The 20546-nt window shown below is 42.4% G+C and overlaps 1 protein-coding gene across 1 annotated transcript in view; it reads right to left on the minus strand.

Moving 5' to 3' along the window:
• LOC117034568 (zinc finger protein 256) overlaps nucleotides 1-14115 on the minus strand; it is a 30883-nt gene extending 16768 nt beyond the window's left edge. Inside the window, exons 1-2 of the mRNA XM_033127644.1 lie at nucleotides 13880-14115; nucleotides 8901-9027 (exon numbers count right to left, since the gene is read on the minus strand). Coding sequence (XP_032983535.1) covers nucleotides 8901-9027; nucleotides 13880-13912 — 160 coding nt within the window. The 5' untranslated portion in view covers nucleotides 13913-14115. The remainder of the gene's footprint in view (nucleotides 1-8900; nucleotides 9028-13879) is intronic.
• Nucleotides 14116-20546: the final 6431 nt, after the last annotated feature.

Raw genomic sequence — 20546 nt, forward strand, 5'->3', positions numbered from 1 at the left:
GAATTGTTTACAAAAGCTCCAAAGGAACACAAAGAGACAACTTAGGGAAATCAGGAAAATAATATGAGGTGAGACAACTAAGTTCATGAACTCATTCTAGAAAAAGTGTTACATACCTCATTGCTGACTATCACTACAGTCAACTTTGAAGTACTCCCCTTGGGAAGCTGACACCAGCACCTAGTTCACCTTTCAAAGCAACTTTGGAATTCTTTCTCTGGAATGGCAATCAGACCTGTCGTCGTATTACCCTTGATGCCCTGAATGTCATCAAAATGTCTTCCTTTCAGTATTTCCTTTATCTTCGAGTAAAGAAAGAAGTCATTGGGGGTCAGATCAGGTGAGTAGGAAGAGTGTTCGAATAGTTATTTGTTTACTGGTTAAAATCTCCCTCACAGGTAGTGCTGTGAGCTGGTGCACTTTTGTGATGCAAGAGCCATGAATCGTTGGCAAAAAGTTCAGGTTGTCTAACTTTTTCAAGCAGACTTTTCAGCACTTCCAAATAGTAACCTTGGTTAACTGTTTGTCCAGTTGGTACATATTCATAATGAATAATCCGTGATATCAAAAAACGGTTAGCAACATCGTTGCAACAATTTCGTGAACTTCATTGTCAGACCTCATACATGAACAAATCAAGTTCAGAGACAGAAACTTTTGAAAAATTAAGTTAAAAATAAATTCTGGACCTGAAGAATACAAAGAATAAAATGACAAAATGCAACAGAGAGCATCAATGGCCAACTTGATGAAGCAGGGGAAAAATCTGTGACCTAGCATCAGGTCACTTCAAATCATCCAGTCAGAAAAGAAAAAAGACTGATCAAAGCCTACCTAATTTATGGGATGTCATCAAGGGAAATAATACTTGCAATATGGAAGAGTCACAAGGAGAAGTAAGGGAGAAAGCTTATTTAAAGGAATATTGGCTGAAAACTTCCCAAATCAGGAGAGAGATGTGGACATCCTGATACATGAAGCTCATAGGTCCCCAATATTCAATCCAAAGAGATCTTCATTCAGACGTATTATAATAAAACTCAAAAATCAAAGACTAGAATTTTGAAACCAGCAAGAGAAAAGAAACTCATTGCATACACAGGAACCCCCATAAGGCTATAAGCAAATTTCTCAGCAGAAACCATGCAAACCAGGAAACTGTGGATGATAAATTCAAAATACTGAAGGGGAAAAAAATGCCAACTAAGAAAACTTTACCTGGCAAAACTGTCCTTCATAAATGAAGGCGAAATAAAGAATTTCCTAGATCAAAAAAAAAAACAAAACAAAAAAAACTGAGGGAGTTCATCATCACTTGACCTGCCTTACCAGAAGGGCTAAAAGGAGTTCTTCAAGCTGAAATGAAAAGACACTAATAAGTAACAGAGGAACATATGAAAACATAAGGCAGACTTGTAAAGGTAAGTATATAGTCAAATTCAGAATATGCTAATACTGTAATATTGTTGTTCGTTAATCATTTAACTCTAGTATAAATGATTTAAAAAGAGCACAGATGAGTAAAAATAACTACAGCCACAATAATTCATTAATGGTTACCCAATACAAAAAGGAATAAATTGTTACATCAAAAACATAAAATGCAGAGGGGTTGGATACCAAAAAGGTACTTTTTGTATGCAATTGATGTTAAGTTGTTTTCAGCTTAAAGCGGACTGTTATAACTCCAAGATGTTTTAAGTAAACTTCATGGTAACCACAAAGCAAAAAACTACAGTAAATAAACAAAAAATAAAAGTAAAGGATGCAAAGCATACTGCTATGGAAAATGACCAAATGAAAAAAGACAGCAAGTGAAGGAAAAAAAGGAACAAGGGAACTACAAAACAGCCAGACAAAAATGAACAAGATGGCAATCGTCAAGTACTTACGAAATTCTCCAATCAAAACACAACTGTGGTTGAATGCATTAAAAAACAAGTCCCAACTATATGTTGCCTGCAAGAGACTCACTTCAGCTTTAAAGACAGAAATAGGCTGAAAGTAAAGAAATAAAAATAAAAAAATAAAAATAATAATCCATGCAAATGGAAATCAAAAGAGAGTAGCGTATACGTATAAACAGCTTTACTTATACCAGTTAAAATAGACTTTAATGCAAAACTTGTCACAAGAGACAAAGAAATTACCATATTTTGCTGTGTATAATTAGCACTTTTTTGCCCAAATTTGTGAGGGAAAAATAAGGATGTGCATTGTACATGGGTAGTACTAATTCCGTATATATATAAATGTTTTTCATTCTTTTATTTATGCTTATGAGTTAAAATGTAACTCTAGAAATCAATAACAATATCCGTAGGCAAAATAATTCCCTGGAATACGAGAATCGGTTTTGTTGAACTTACAGTGAACTTGCAATGACAGAGTTCTTGGCCTTCTATGATGCATAAATATCATAAATTTGTTATTGATACATAAAATTTCTTGTACTTTGTATCTGTTCTTGTTTTATAATTATTTGTTACATTTCTTTTAACATTTCTTGTAACACTTCTTGTCCCATAAGATGTTAAAAAAGAAATGTTAAAGTTCCTTTATAATATAAAAAACAAATACTTAAATGTAAACAAATAATAATTTGAATTAAAAAATTCAATTCAAAAATTAAAACAAAAGATTTTTCCCCCCTGAAAGTTTGGGTCAAAAACGTGGGTGAGCATTACACACGGGAGCACAGTATACACAGCAAAATACAGTATATAATGATAAAGCAATCAATTCAAGAAGATACAATTACAAGTATATATGCACCCAATATTGATCGATGCACCTAAATATATTAAGCAAATATTAGCAGACTGGAATGTAGAAAAGCCAGCAAATGTAATAATAAGAGCACATTTCAATACTCATCTTTCAGGAATGGGTAGATCATCCACACAGAAAATCAATAAGGAAATATCTGACTTGAACAATACGTGAGACCAAATGAATCTAACAAATATATATAGAACATTCTGTCCAACTATAGCAGAAATACATTCTTAACTGAACACAGAACATTCTCTACAGATCATATGAGGTCTGACAATTAGGTTCGTGAACTTGCCACCGTATGTTTACATTGGCACAACTGTGCAAACAGCTCAGTAATGTTTCATTACCTTGGTATATCAGTATCTCACAGCTGTGTTCGTGTCAACGTGTGGCAGTGTCTTGCTGACTGGCATTCATTATTGTTGTTGCATGTTTTTGTGTGCCATTGTAAGAATGTCTGAATTAGAACAATGAACAAACATTAAATTTCTTGTTAAACTTGGCAAGAGTGGAAGTGAAATCTAGGACGTATTAGTCCAAGTTTATGGAGAGAAAGTCATGAAAAAAAGTGGCATTGTACAAATGGAGTGAACGTTTTTCTAAGGGGAGAGAACACGTCATTGCTGAAGAGAGGTCAGGGCGGCCAGTAACAAGCAGAACTAATGGAAACATTGCAAAAAATTCATTGAATTGTGCGTCAAAATCATCAGCGGACTGTGAGAAGCATAGCAGACCAAATAAACATTAAAAGAGAAACAGGAAAATCTTAACTGAAAATCTTGGCATGAGAAAGGTGTGTGTAAAAATGGTCCTGAAAGAGCTCATTGATGAACAAAAGCAAAGGAGAGTTGAAGTTTGACAAGACCTTTTGGAGAGGCAAGACAATGTTTTGGGCCATGTTATCACAGGTGATGAAACATGGGTGTACCTATACGACCCTGAAACAAAGTGTCAAAGTGCACAATGGAAGTCAGCCGATTCTCCACGACCAAAAAAGTTCCGTCAGTCCAAATCAAGAGTCAAAATGATGTTGCTAACCTTTTTTGATATCAGAGGGATTATTCATTATGAATTTGTACCAACTAGGCAAACAGTTAACCAAGTTTACTATTTGGAAGTGCTAAAAAGTCTGCATTAAAAAGTTAGAGGAACACGACCTGAACTTTTCGCCAACAATTCATGGCTCTTGCATCACAACAATGCACCAGCTCACACAGCACTGTCTGTGAGGGAGTTTTTAGGCAGAAAACAAATAACTGTATTGGAACACCCTCCCTACTCACCTGATCCGGCCCCCAATGACATTTCTTTACCTGAAGGTAAAAGAAATACTAAAAGGAAGACATTTTTATGACATTCAGGACATCAAGGGTAATACAACGACAGCTCTGATGGCCATTGCAGAAAAAGAGTTCCAAAATTGGGAAGGGTGCTGGCATTGGTGCATAGCTTCCCAAGGGGAGTACTTCAAAGTTGACTGTAGCGATATTCAGCAATGAGGTATGTAGCACTTTTTCTAGGATGATTTCGCGAACTTAATTGTCAGACCTCGTATGTTTGGTTACAAGTCTGATATTTAAGAAGGCTGAAATCATATCAAGAAAGTTATCCAACCACAAAGGTTTAAAACTAGAAACGTGTAACAGGACAAAAGCTGGAAATATCTCAAATATGTGAACATTAAACAACCCATTCCTGAATGATTAGTGAGTTAAAGAAAAACCAATCAAAAGGAAAAATAAAATCATTTTGAGACAAATGAAAATGGAAACAAAATGTGCCAAAACTTAAGAGCTGCATCAAAAACAGTTCTAAGAGTAAAAGTTATAGCAATAAATGCCTACATTAAAGAAAAAGAAAATTTGCAAATAAATAATCTAACTTTATACCACAATGAATTAGAAAAAGGAAAACAAAATAAGCCCAAATCTAGGAAAGGAAGGAAATAACAAACATCAGAGCAGAAATGAAATAAAATATGGACTAGAAAAAAAAAAAACATCAACAAACCTATGAGCTGGTTTTTGAAAAGAAACAAAATTGACAAACCCTCAGGTATACTAACTTAGAAAAGAGAGAAGAATCAAATAAATGAAATTAAAAATGAAAGGGGATATAACAAGCAATACTACAGAAATACAAGGGTTGTAAGAGACTACTATGAACAATTAAATGACAACAAGCTGGAAGAAATAGATAAATTGGGATGCCAAGATGGTTCATCATATGAAAATCAATAAACATGATATATCATATTAACAGAATGAAGGATAAAAATCATATGATCATCGCAATAAATGTACAAAAGCACCTAACAAAATTTAGTATACTTTCCCACTAAAACCTCTCAACAAAGTAGATAGAGAGGAATGTACCTAACATAAAAAAGGCCATATACAATAAGCCCACACTAACATCATACTCAAAGGTTAAAAGCTAAAAACTTTTCCTTTAAAATCAGGAACAAGGCAAGGATACCCACTCTCTTCACTCGTATTCTACATAGTACTGGAAGTCCTAGCTAGCGCACTTAGGCAAGAAAAACAAACAAAAGGCATCAAAATCACAAAAGAACAGGTAAAACTTGTCTGTGTTTGCAGAAGACATGATCTTAAAATATACAAAACACTAAATGACCTAGCATAAAACCATTAGAATAAACAAATTCAGTAGAGTTGCAAGATACAAAATCAACATACAAAAATCAGTTGCATTTTTATACACTAGCAATGAAGTATTTTAATAAATTAAGACAGCAATTTTGTTGACAATATCATCAAAAACCATAAAATACGTCATCTAAATAAAACTGGGGGGAAAAAAACAAACAAAAAACCCCAGCAAATTTATATGAATAAATATAACCAAGGAGGTGAAAGATCTGGACATTGAAAACTGTAAGACACTAATAAAAGAAACTGAAGACACAAGTAAATGCAAAGATATCCCATGTTCTTGAATTGGAAGAATTAATATTGTTAAAATGTCTGTACTACCCAATGTGATGTACAGATTAAATGCAATTCCTATTGAAATTCCAATGGAAATTTTCATAGAAATAGAAAAAGAATCCTAAAATTGATATGGACCCACAAATGACCTCAAATAGCCAAAGCCATCTTGAGAAATATCAAAGCTGAATGTACCACACTTCTGATTTCATACTGTATTATGAAGCTATACAAGATGTGTTGGAAAAATACAGTGAATGTTTAAGTTAAAAAAAATGTATTACAGTAAAAGACATTGCCATTAATACCCCTCAAAATACTCTCCCCCTCGCTTCAAACACACTTATTCCATCGTTCTCGCCACTTTCTGAAGCAGTTATGGAAGTCCTCTTTTATGAGTGTCTTTATTTCATCCTCCATCATGATAATGCTCCATGTTACACATGGCTTCTGGTATGGCAATTTGTGTCAAATAAAAACATTACGGTGTGTCCTCATCCATCTTATTCACTGGATCTGGCACCAGTTCTGGCACTGTGTGACTTCTGGCTCTTCCCCAAAGTCAAAATGACCACAAAAGGTATATGTTTTGAATTGATTTAGGACTTTGAGGCCACAACAGCACAACTAAGACAATCATGAAAAAGGACTTCCAGAACTGCTTCAGAAAGTGGCAAGAATGATGGGATAAGTGTGTCCAAAGCAAGGAGGAGTATTTTGAGAAGGATTAATGGCAATGTGTCTTTTACTGTAATAAATTTTTTAAGATTTAAACATTCACGGTATTTTTTGACCACACCTTGTAGTAATCAAAACAGTATAGTATGGTACAGGCATACAAACAGACATACAGAGAAATGGAACAGAATAAAGAGCTCGACAAAAGTCCCATGCATATATGGTGAACTAATCTTTGACAAAGGCATCAAGAATACACAATCGGGAAAGGATAGTCTCTTCAATAATGTTGGGGAAAATGGATACCTATGTGCAAAAACATTAAATTGGACCCCTATCTTTCTTCACTGACAATTTACTAAAATGGATTAAAGACTGACATGAAAATGTAAGACCCCTTGGAGAAAAAAAAAAAAGGAATAAGCTACTTGACAGTGGCCATGGCAATGATTTTTTTTTTAATATGACAACAAAAGTACAAGAGGCAAAATCTAAATAAACAAGTGGTACAACACCAAACTAAAATATTTCAGAGGAAACAATCAATAAAATGAAAAGGCAACATACAGAATGGGAAAAAATATTTGTAAGCCATGTATCTAATAAGGGGGTAATATTTTAAAAATATAAGGTATTCATAAGACTCAAGAGCAAAAGAACGATCTGATTAAAATATGGGCAAAGGATCTATTAGATCCTATTAGACATGTTTCCAAAGATGATATACAAGTGGCTAACAGGAAAATTTTAATGAAAAACTGCTCTTTCTCACTAATCATCAGGGGAAGTAAATACAAACCCCAATGACCTATTATCTCAAACCTATTAGGATGGCTATCATCACAAGGACAAGAAGTGTTAGCAAACATGTAGAGAGAAGTGAACCCTTGTACACTGTTGGTAGGGATGTAAATTTGTAAAGAAATTATGGAAAACAGTATAAAAGTTCCTCAAAAAATTCAAACTAGAACTACCATATGACCCAGCAATCCAACTTCTTGGCATATATCCAAAGGAAATGAAATTAGAATGTGGAAGAGATAATCTACACTCTCATGTCCACTGAACCACTATTCACAATACACAAGCTACGGAAACCACTTAAGTGTCCATCCATGGATAAATGGATAAAAAGGGGACACACACACAGAGACAGACACACACACATCCTTGGAATATTAATTAGCCTTAAAAAAAGAAGGAAATCCTGCCATATGCAACAACATGGATGAACCTCGAGGGCATTATGCTGAGTGAAATAAGCCAGTCAGAGAAAGATAAGTAATGTACGATACTACTTATATGTGGAATGTAAACAAACAAATAAAAAGTTGAACTCACAGAAACAGAGAGTAGATTGACAGCCGCCACGGGGTAGGAGAAATGGGGAGTTATTGGTCAAAAGGGATAAACTTTCAGTTATAAGATGAGTAAGTTCCGAGGATCTAATGTACAACATGGTAACTACAGTTAACGATACTGTATTTTATACTTAAAATTTACTGGGAGAATGTATCTTAAGCAATATTACCGAAAAAAAAGAAAAAGGTAACTACCACGTTTCCCCGAAAATAAGACCTGGCTGGACCATCAGCTCTAGTGCGTCTTTTGGAGCAAAAATCAACATAAGACCCGGTCTTATTTTAATATACTATAAGACCCGGTCTTTATAATATAATATAATATCGGGTCTTATATCAATTTTTGTTCCAAAAGACGCATTAGAGCTGATGGGCCAGCTAGGTCTTATTTTTCAGGTAAACACGGTATATCAGGTGATGGAAATATTCATTAACGATTATGGCAATTATTTCAAAATATATACATATATCAAATCATCACATTGTATACTTTAAATACATGCAATTTTATAGATCAACAACACTGGAACAAAAACAAAAAAGAGATCTAAGCAAAACACTACAAACCATGCAGAAGAGTTTTGAAAAACAGCCCATGGTCCAAATAAGTAATAACCATGACAATACCTGCAATTCCTGGCATAGGCATACCCTAAGAAATGTCAGCTAAAGGAAGGGATCAAACCCTGGGACACAGAAGTGCCATGGGTCTGGATACCTTGACCTGGCCAAGGAGGGGGCAAGCAAGGTGCAACGCTTTAGTCTCAGTGCTAGACTGCTGACCTCCAATCCTTCCCTATGTGGGTTCAGTACAGTAATTACTGGGGCTGCAGGAGAGAAGAGGGCTGTCCAAACCCCCCAGACCTACCAAGGACAGCAACCACCCAGAAAACTGGGAAAGCAAGCAGTGTCCACAGTCCATGCATGAGGACCGAGCACCCCCTGGGGGAAGGGGGCATGGGGAAATGCAAACCCCCCAGCCCTACCAAGGACAGCAACCACCCAGAGAGCTAGAGAAGGAAGCAGTGACCATAGTCCATCGGTAAGAACAGAAAGAGCACCCCCTGGGGAAAGGAAGGTGAGGCAGGATAGAGTCTAGTTCAGTCACTGAGGAGGCTGTGAGTCTTACCCAGCGAGGATATAAGTGCAAAGTTCTCCAGCATCACATCGTGGTACAGACGTCTCTGAGCCTCATCAAGGAGGCCCCATTCCTCCCAGGAGAAGAACACAGCCACATCATCAAAAGTCATACTATCCTGTCAAGATGGGGACAGAAAAACTATAAACTTTGTCTGAGAACCCACAGTCCATCACCTCACACATCTACCCCACACTCATCCTCCTCCAAAGCTCCCCACCTCAGAGGAGACATCAGGCCCTGGTGTCAGTAATGTATGCAATGCTCTCTTCTCAGGGTCCCATAATCAATGTTCAGCCCTCAGCAATAACAGGCAGGGGAACACACAGACGCCATCCAAACTGTGAGCCCCATCCCTCCTGCAAAGCAATTCCTCTGGGGTCTCCCAGATTGTATCTACCAGACAAAGCCAAAGGTGGGCTCATGCTTCACCTGCTCCTCACTACCATGGCCTTGGAGCCATCAGCTCACACTACCTACACATAGCCTGTTTCACCAATAATAAGACCAAGCCAGACCATCAGCTCTAATGCGTCTTTTGGAACAAAAATTAATATAAGACCGGGTCTTATATTGTGTTAGATAAGACCCGGTCTTATAGTAAAATAAGACCGGGTCTTATATTAATTTTTGCTCCAAAAGATGCATTAGAGCTGATGGTCCAGCTAGGTCTTATTTTTGGGGAAACACGGTATGAATACCATTCTGTAGACTCTACCTCTCTAACATACTCAGTCCCCACAGTTCCACTTCCACAGTTCTGCTACTTCCCTGCCCTACATTACAGGCACTGCCCTACACTCATCTATATGTACTTGGCACATGGCATCCAGACAGTGCTTGACAAATCCAAACACCATCCAGTACCATCGTAGACCTCTGATGGATCCCACAGCCAGGGAAAGCCCTGAATGCTGCTTTGTGCTTTGAAGGCCTCCCCACCTGTTTCTGATCTTCGCTTTGGTATTAGCCACCCAGAACCACATGGGAATTATAGATACCCATGACCCTCTGCTACTTCTGTGATGCTCTTTCTGTCCCCTCAGCAGCCATAACCCTCCTCTCTCCACTCAACCTTCCTGAAAACCCCAGCCCTGAAGAGTTAGGCATAGTTGACTCTTACAAATGACTACATTTACCTCAGATCTTATCCACTAGTAAGGTTGAAACACCCTAGACCCTGGCCATCAAGACTTGGCACACAATTCCGGTGAATCTGAATAGCAGTGAATTAGCAGAAGACCCAGCTTCAGTGTCAACTTGTCTCAATTGCTTCTCTACCTCCGAAGACATCTTGCTCGTACTCCTCCCACGGAAGCCTGGGCCACCTGCCACATCATTCTTTTTCCTATTCAGATCCACAGCCACTTCTCTCCCTTACTTGTGTTCATTATATTCAAGACCTCAACAAGGTTCTAAGCCAAAGGACCACTCTTTGGCATGCACCCTAGTTTTTCTGACCCGCCAATGGCACTATAACTTGCATTCCACTTCCTAAATGTCATCTGGAGCTCCACCCTGGTCCATACTATAGTCACCACTTTTGAAAGTCTCCATCCTGAATCCCTTCCCAAGATTTCCAGACCTATGTGTCCATCTGCCTACTTGATTCTCAGGCTCTTAACAGGTCCTAAACAAAACTTATGATATTCCCAAGGAAAATAAATCTTGGGAACTTTCAATATCCCAGAAATTTCTCATCTCAGTTGATGGAGCATCCATCTCTTTAGATGCTAGGAACCAAAACCCAGGGAGCCATCCCTAACCTTCCCCGTTCTCTCCTTTACCTACAATATCCAAAAATTTACTTCGCCCCTCTTAAGAAATGAACCTAGAATCCAACCTTTTCTCCTACCTCCATCGTCACAACTCTGGTCCATCAACAATCTGGATCATAGTAGTTGCCTCCTCCTGGGCTCCCTGTATCTGCTCATAATCCCATAATCTGTTCTCCACTGTGCAGCCAGATAGAGCCTATTAAGACCTGGGTTAGGCCAACTCCTTCCTCTTCCAAACATACCATTACCTCCATAATAGATGCCCAATTTCTCAGGCAGCCACATTACAGGCCTGGTTACTGACACCCTGCTCTTCATTCTTAACAGAAAGGAGACCTGTGGAACCTAATCGCAGCTCAGTCACACCTCCAAGCATTTACACATGCTGGTATCTATCCCTGGGTTGACCTTCTATACCAGTTTATGAGGTGTGATCCCAAAATACGGGGAATGTTTAAATTAAAAAAAAAGAAGTGTTTAAATAAAAAAAACTTATTACATTAAAAGACACATTGTCATTAATATCCCTCAAAATACTCCCCATCACTTTGAACACTTTCTGTGTTCTTGCCACTTTTTTTTTTTTAATTATTTTTTAAATTGGGGAACAGTGTGTTTCTCCAGGGCCCATCAGTTCCAAGTTGTTGTCCTTCAATCTAGTTGTGGAGGGCACAGCTCAGCTCCAAGTCCAGTTGCCGTTTTCAATCTTTAGTTGCAGAGGGTGCAGCCCACCATCCCATGACGGAATTGAACCGGCAACCTTGTTGAGAGCAGGCGCTCTAACAAACTGAGCCATCTGGTTGCTCCTCTGGAAGCTCAGCTACAGCTCATTGTCTTCAATCTAGTTGTGGAGGGTGCAGCTCACTGGCTCATGTGGGAATCGAACCGGTGGCCCTGTTGTTCAGAGCTCACGCTCTAACCAACTGAGCCATCCGGCTGCCCATCTGTGTTCTTGCCACTTTCTGAAACAGTTCTAGAAGTCCTCTTTCATGAGTGGCTTCAGTCGCGCTGTCATGGGTGCCTTGATGTCCTCAATCAATTCAAAACGTTCACCTTTCATAGTCCTTTTGACTTTGGGGAAGAGCCAAAAGTCACACAGTGCTAGATCTGGTGAATAATGTGGATGAGGACACACCATGTTTTTATTTGACAGAAATTGCCGTACCAGAAGCAATGTGTCACGTGGAGCCTTTCTGTTGTGATCACAAAATATGGTGAATGCTGCTGCTGAGTGACATCCAATGGAAAGGCAGGGATCTTCAATACAGGAAGTGGCATATCGAACCTTAGTAACAGAGTGTGACAAGTTTCAATTGTTTGGTGCAGTCAGTCGGATGTGAGTTACAGTTGAGAGAAGTGTGGTTTTGTTGTTTTTTAAGATTTTATTGGGGAAGGGGAACAGGACTTTATTGGGGAACAGTGTGTACTTCCAGGACTTTTTTCCAAGTCAAGTTGTTGTCCTTTCAATCTTAGTTGTGGAGGGTGCGGTTCAGCTTCAAGTTGTTGTCCTTTCAGTCTTAGTTGTGGAGGGCACAGCTCAGCTCCACGTCCAGTTGCCGTTTCTAGTTGCAGGGGGCACAGCTCACCATCCCCTGCGGGAGTTGAACGGCAACCTTGTGGTTGAGAGGATGCGCTCCAACCAACTGAGCCATCTGGGAGCTCAGCAGTAGCTCAGCTCAAGGTACCATGTTCAATCTTAGTTGCAGGGGGCGCTGCCCACCATCCCTTGTGGGACTCGAGGAATTGAACTGGCAACCTTGTGGTTGAGAGCCCGTGCTCCAACCAACAACTGAGCCGTCCAGGAGGCAGCTCAGCTCAAGGTACCATGTTCAACCTTAGTTGCAGGGGGCAGAGCCCACCATCCCTTGCGGGACTCGAGGAATTGAACTGGCAACCTTGTGGTTGAGAGCCCACTGGCCCATGTGGGAATCGAACCGGCAGCCTTCAGAGTTAGGAGCATGGAGCTCTAACCACCTGAGCCACTGGGCCAGCCCAAGAGAAGTGTGTTTTAAAGTGTGCTGTAAATCATTCTCCATCACGACAACATTCCGTGTCACACACAGCTTCTGGTACGGCAATTTCTGTCAAATAAAAACATTATGGTGTGTCCTCATCCACTTTATTCACCAGATCTGGTACCATACAACGTGTGGCTCTTTCCCCAAGTCAAAATGATTCAGGACATCGAGGCAGCCATGACAGCAGAACTAAAGACACTCACGAAAGAGGACTTCCAGAACTGCTTCTGAAAGTGGCAAGAATGATGGGGTAAGTGTGGTCAAAGCAAAGAGGAGTATTTTGAGGGGGGATTAACAGCAATGTGTCTTTCACTGTAATAATTTTTTTTTTATTGCAAACATTCAAAATTCACTGTGTGTTTTTTTTTTAATCACACCTCATATATGGGTTACCAGACACAGGAGCACCTCTACCTTACCCTTGTCCTGCACTCAGGACCCAGGACTTGGAGTCCCCACACCCAAGATCTGAGAACATAGCAAGGAAATTCTCAAGACCACAATCCCAAACACCATATGGGTAATGTCAGCACCTAATGTGGGACTGGGACATCCTTCACTTCCTTGCATAGGTTCCCTAAGTGCTTTTCAACCTTCAGAACCTGTGAGAAGAAAAAACCTATCAGGGCTGGTGTCCCTATATGCAGATCTCCGCTGTATCCCTACCCAACCCTGGAACCTGTTGACTTGGGGTTAATTTACAAACCTCTGTGTTTCAGTCCTCTGAGCTTCCTCTTATCAGCTCTGTGACCTTGAACGCAGGACTCTACTTCTCCGTGCCTCGCTGTCCTCATCACCCCCATTTCTGTCTGTCTTCTGAGAACCGCTTAGAAAGCTATTAAAAGCCTAACACTGCCTGTGCCCCTTTTCAATTCACAACCCTCCCTGGCTCCCAGGACCCTCAGAATGAAGGTACAACGTCCCTGCCAGTCCTTCTCACTCTCTGTTCTCTGCAGGCAGAAAGCGGACCCCAGGTTCCCGGCTCAGTCGTCCCTTCACATCTTTACACGGCCAGTCCCTCTATCTGTAACCCTCTGCCACACCCCGTCACACAGGATGTCACCCACGAGTGTCTCACAGTCCTGGACGCCGGGGCCTAGGCTGCGGGACATGAGCCGGAGCTCCTCACCCGAGGCTTTAGGGTTCGGGTGGAGTGAGGGCCTGGGGGACTCACCTGAGCCGCCCCCCTCAGCTCGGCCGCCGCCATGGGATTCTGTGGGCGGAGCCAAGAAGGAGAGGAGGATGCTGGACACCGCGGTCCCTGTCCCGGCCCTGACGCGGTCAAGCGGGCGTCATCAACGAGCCTTAGAACTGCGTCTATGCAGCGGGGACCACGACTCCTTTGTGCTTTCTCGGTCCCGTCACCTCTGTCCCTACCTGACACTCGGAAACTGAACAAATACCCGCCACGAGGAAGACGCTGGAAGTCCCGCCCCAACGCGATGAAATCTCACGGATATACTTTCATCCTGATCTGTCATTGGCTCAACTCGCCCGCAAGATCTTCTGGATAATGTAGTTCTCATTTTTCTAGAAGGCGTTCTCCATTCTGACCAACCAGAACGTTTGCCAAGGAAGGAACCTGCAAAGTTGTGCTCCTGCCTCCAGGGAGGGGTTTACTCGTTGTTAACTGCAGCAAAAGACATAATTTCAAACTCCGTGAAGCTCAGCCTGCTCTCAGAAGATACAAATATTTAAGATGCTCTCAAATCTGTTGATCTAAATGGGCATATCATTCTAGAGAGTCATTCAGACATAAAATAGTACATGCACAACTGGACACGTATTGCTCTTCAAATGCATATAGTCTCAGGTGAATAGTTGTATTTTCATTTTATTATTATTGGCTAGGAACATTAGAAATAATTCCATACAAGGCCATGACTTGGAAGAAAGAAGGATATTATTCTAAATTAGGTGAACAAGCAGCAGTTTGTGGATGGAAAAAGGTTTTTTTTTTTTTAAAGATTTTATTGGGGAAGGGGAACAGGACTTTATTGGGGAACAGTGTGTACTTCCAGGCCTTTTTTTCCAAGTCAAGTTGTCCTTTCAATCTCTTAGTTGCGGAGGGTACCGTTCAGCTTCAAGTTGTTGTCCTTTCAGTCTTAGTTGTGGAGGGCGCAGCTCAGCTCCAGGTCCAGTTGCCGTTGCTAGTTGCAGGGGGCACAGCACACCATCCCTTGAGGGACTTGAGGAGTTGAACTGGCAACCTTGTTGTTGAGAGCCCACTGGCCCATGTGGGAATCCAACCGGCAGCCTTAGGAGTTAGGAGCAGGGAGCTCCAACCGCCTGAGCCACCAGGCCGGCCCCCCCCCAAAAAAGGGGGGGTTTTATGGAAAGTAACCTCACAGGGTAATCTGATTATAAATTCCTAACTGGACAGGCCCCAGGCCTATAACTTCTTTGGTGAAAAGTTTTAAGCCAGCCCTGTCCATTGTTCTTGTGCATCTAGGTTAACGCATCTTTGAAATACCAGAAGTAATACCCTTCAAAGGGGCATTAACCCTCAAGAGAGCACATAATCTTGTCAACTATCCTGTATTCCATCCCTGCCTTGCTTTCTCCAATCTTCCTTACGTCCTCTCTTTAATGTCAAGTGCATAAAAGAAGCTGCAAAACTGTCATTCTCTGGAGCATTTGAGATCTTGTTCCCCACCATATGTCATCAGTTTGGCTCAAATAAACTCTTATAAAAACTCTCTACACCTTTGGATGCTTGTTATGTCGACAAGTTCTCCTGTTCTTATAGAAAACCTCTCTCTTGCCTGTAGAGTCAATCATTATGCCCTACCCGTTGAGGAACACCTTTATATCGGTAATATTTCTTACTCCATATTCTAAGATATATAATTGTCCCTCAGTATCCGCCGGAGACTGGTTCTAGGACCCTGCGTATACAAAAATCTGTGGATGCTCAAGTGCTTTATATAAAATGGCATCATATTTGCATATAATCTACACACATCCTCCTGAATATTTTAAATCATCTCTTGATTACTTATAATACATAGTGCAATATAAATGTTGTGTAAATAGTTGTTATATTGTATTGTTTAGGTAATAATGGCAAGAAAAATGTCTGTTCACATTTAGTACAGACATAACCATGCAACTATCATAGGCAACTACATAGTACACATCAGCAACAATGTAACATTAATTTTTAAAATATTTTCCATCCCAGGTTGAATCCAAGGATGCAGAACCCATGGATATGGAGGGCCAACTGTACTTAATTCTTTCTGATGACCAGACATCTATCTCAAATGGAGAGCAACCTAATTAATGCTATTTTGTTATGGGTCATTGGGTGCAACTTTCAATTACAGCATGTGTGCAAAGGGAGTATGCAAACACTGAGATAAAGGGGACATCTTAAGTCCATGATTTCATGTTAAGTCCATGATTTCATGTCCTTGCTGGAGAACGATTATTATTTTCCACTGAATGCAGGTACAGTTCTTCACGGAGAATTGAGGTTATATCAGAAAAACAGTTTTGAAATGCAAGTTTCAAAAAGTTATTAATATATTTATGCAGTTATTCAAAGACAGTGGCAGATATAGCTTTTGGGAAATATCAGAGGATGTTGAAAAAAGTTAACATCTCAGAGAATTTTTAGTAGGGTTTTTATTCTTAAAAATATTTGAAATATATGGTGATGGAAGGAGAACTGACTCTGGGTGGTGAACACACAATGGGATTTATAGATGACATAATACAGAATTGTACACCTGAAATCTATGTAATTTTACTAACAATTGTCACTCCAATAAATTAAAATAAATAAATAAATAAATATTAAGCCGGCCCAGTGGCTCAGGTGGTTGGAGCACCGTGCTCCTAAGGCCAAGATTGCTGGTTCAATTCCCACATGGGCCAATGAGCCACGCCCTCTACAGCTAAGATTGTGAACAATGGCTCTCCCTGGAGCTGGGCTGCTGTGTGCAGCTGGAGGTCGGTGTATGCTGCCGTGGGCTGCTGTTTGCTGCCACAAGCAGCGGGTGGCCAGTGTGAGTGGCTGGCAGCCAGTGTGAGCTGCTGTGAGCGGCTGACCGACGACCAACTGCCTCAGCTGAGGGGAGAGCAAGGCTCATAATACCACCAGCATCAGCCAGAGAGCTGAGAACCAATGGCTTGAACCAGACTGGTGGGGGTTGGGGGAGGCGGAAGAAGAGGGGGAAAAAAGAAAACATTAAGCAGTACCAGCTTGGAGAAAAAAGTGAAGTGGACATTTAGACTAGCCAAATTAGTAAAACTGAACAAGAACTTGACGTGTCATGTTTATTCACAGCTCTAATAAATGTTCATTGAGCAAATACTCAGTCTCAGGCACTGTTATAGGCTCATGAGAGACATGCCAAAGACTCCCACGCTCATGCAGCTTACAGTCTTCAATGAACACAGACAGGAAAAATAAAATTTGTGTAATTATATAGTAAGCTACAATGTGATATAAAGAAGCCCAAAGACTCATCTAAATATCATCTAAGTCAGATATGAGTGCGACTCAAGGTCCAATTCATCCTGAAGCAAAATTCTTCCCTAGCTATAAACCCGTGAACCCAAAAATTCTGTTCCTCCAAAAGACAGTGGTGGAACAGGCATAGGATAGACATTGTCATTCCAAACAGAGGAAATGAGAAATAAAGAAGGAGTGAGGGGCTCAAAGAAAGTCCAAAACCTAGCAAGGCAAACTTCACAAGATCGTATGGCTCATTGATAATCTTCCTTGGCTCAAAGCTCTGCCTTCCAGACCCACTGGGACAGGGGTCCTGTTCCTGTAGCTACGCTGGATGTGAGTCCTGCCCCCAAGGATCAGCCTGGTGGGAATCTCACACCCGGGGCTCAGTACAGACACACTGGTTAGTTACACCCTCGAGGTGTTGAGGTGAGTCTTGATAGTGTGGATTCTTGTGGTAGTCATGGAGATGGAAAAAGTGAGTGGATTTTATATCAGTCTGTAAAATAGGGCAGCCTGGATTTTTTGACTGTGATGGTGAGTGAGAGAAAAGTAGGAGTCAGGGATGTCGCCAAGATTTCTGGTGTTAGCAACTAGAAGGACAGAAGCTCTGTCACTGAGATGGGTGGCCCACAGTGGGAGTAATTTTCATTGGGGATGCCAGCAGTCGTCTTGTTGGCCATGAAAAACAAAGGAGTGGAGTTAATGAGCAGCAGGACACATGGGACTGGAACTATAGGAAGTCCACAGTGTGTGGACCAGGAGAGGTTTTAGTAATATCTGTAGGAGAACTGGACATGATGGTAATTCTATTAGCAAATCAGGAAGGGGAGGGTATGGGGACAGAGTCCCAGAGAGCAGTTTCCAGGCTCTCGGCCTCACGTGGAAAGGTGCTGGTTCGGGTAGTAGATGGCCGTCAGCTGTGAATGGTTGGCCATCAGCTGTAACCAGTTGGCCAATTAGCCACTGATATAACTGCCTTGACTGCATTGGTTGGTTGGTTAGTTGGCAGGCAGAAAAGTGGATGGCGGATTGCGCATCGTGTACCTTCTATTTCCTGTGTGCGTCACGCCTGGCTGCCAGTGAGACTAGACTGCAGGAAGACTCCTTGTTGGGGTACTGGTGGATGTTTACTCCCTGTGACTCCAACCCATGACTCCCTGTCATGTGGGGGACCCTGCTCGCTGCACCATTTGTCATGCAGGGGACCCTGCTCGCTGCGCCATGTGTCATGCAGGGCGTCCGGCGGGGTCTCTGGTCCCGCTCCCCACACAAGAACGCAGAATATGGCTAGGCCAAAAAGGAACACCCACGGAGCCATAGGTAGGGGAGTCACACTACTATACTCTCACTGGCAGCTGGGTTGGAGACACAGGAACCAGGAGCAACACAATTCTCAACCCTCACTGTGCCGCTTGCAGGCTCAGCCACCATCTTCTTGCTAGCCCCCCCTTTTTTGCTAGCCTAGCCACGGCAGTTATATTAGTGCCCAATGGCTCACTGGTTACAGCTGACGGCCAACTAGCCACAGCTGATGGCCATTTGATCGCAGTCGATGGCCATTTACTACCTGAGCCAGCACCTTTCTATGTGAGGCCGAGAGCCTGGAAACTGCTTTTTGGGGCTCTGTCCCCACACTCCCCTACCTATGGCTCTGTGAGTGTTCCTTTTTGGCCTCACCATATCCTGCGTTCTTATGCGGGGAACGGGAGCTGAGAATCCACATGACACCCCGCATGACAGATGGCACAGAGAGCAGAGTGTGGTGTTGGCTGAAACTCTCCAAAAGGTAATGGAGCAGTTTTATACATATGAAAGCTCAGTTTCAGGAAGCCCATGAGGAGCTGCGCCGGGAACAGGAGGCGCGACCTGCTTGGGAGAAATGTTACCCCTCGGTGAATTGGTGGGTCTCTCAAGCCTCCAGATGGCACGCCACCCTGTTGGCTGTGGCGGGCGTCACCTTTTGGTGGTCTGCTGCTGCCATTGGCTCCTAGAGTTGTGGGCATTCAACACTGAGGCCTCCACCCAATCAGATGCCTGGCACGGCGAGCAGGATTCCGGCCAGGTAGGAATGGTGTCTGACTGTAGGCAGGAGGACAGGTGGCCCCCACAAGTGTGTGGTACCCGATAGCCACTGTTCTCAGGAGCCGGACCCCCGAGGAGGGGTGGGAGGACATGGATGGCTCTCCGGCCAGCGTGGAGAGGGCCCTGAAGGTTCTAGCTGAGCGGTTGCCGGAGGTGGCGAAGGGTACAGCCGGCCGTGTGGGCTGGATGTTCCTTACCGCCTTGCATCGTAACATGGAGGACACGCTTAATGAAATAGCTCAGGTGCAGGACCAGCAGCCCCGGAGGGGGCGCTGGAAGCTCTGGTCCACCCGTTAGAGGATGAGCCGCACAGTGGAGACTCTGAGACAGGGCAGACAACGATGCGAGTGAAGACAATGTAGCTCCCAACCCCCACGCCTGGCCCATCTTGAAGCAAAAGGTAAAACGTGAACAACCTTTAGGACCCAAGGGCGTTGCTGCCGGTAACCCAGCTGTGACTGAGTTCACAACCTACACCCCTTACACTCCCACTGAGTTGCAGGAGCTGGGGAGGTGGTGCCGACAGCGCCCTGGAGAGCCAATCTTGGTGTGGCTACTGTGTTTATGGGATGAGGGGGCAGACAGCATTCTTTGCTCCCCAGGCGAAATGGAAAATCTAGCCTTCATGACAGGACATCTGTCCCTTCGACAAAGTTTACAGAATTGCCATAGGTTGGCCCAAGACCAGGGCAACCACACTCTAATGGAGTGTCTCACCGCTGCGGTAGCACAGTATGGGGAGGCTGGTGAGCTGCCAGACACTGTGAGTAAATGGCAATCATATACAGAACTTACTCAAATCATCCAAGAAAAGGGTATGAGACAGGCAATGTTCAACCCTAATATGTGGGGGCCGGAAGACGAGCATTTTAAAACCAGCATTAGAGATCTGGTTTTGGATACTGCCCCTCCAAGTGTTTTTGGATCCTTGGTTGCCATTCTTATGCTCGATGTGGGGTGGCGGATGCATGAAGTTACCATTGCCATGACCACCCCAGGGGATGTTGAAAGCCGGTGGCAAGGGAAGTGAAGACAGGAGGCCTGAGAAGTTAAGATCTGGAAGCCCAAGTCAAAAGTAAGGGGGGGGAGGTCGCAGACTTCAGAGTAATACAGACACAGATGTGGCATGATCTCGTGGCAGCAGGAGTTGATCGGGGAAAAATAGACTGACAACCCAATGCACTCTTATTGGAACTTTGGAAACAGTTGCGTCCAGAACAGCAATTCTGGCGAAGCCTAAAGGAGAAGTCCAGGAAAGCGCAACCTGTGTCCCTCCAGGACTTCATGCAGCCGC

Source organism: Rhinolophus ferrumequinum, chromosome 15 (genome assembly GCF_004115265.2).
Source record: "Rhinolophus ferrumequinum isolate MPI-CBG mRhiFer1 chromosome 15, mRhiFer1_v1.p, whole genome shotgun sequence".
NCBI lineage: Eukaryota > Metazoa > Chordata > Mammalia > Chiroptera > Rhinolophidae > Rhinolophus > Rhinolophus ferrumequinum.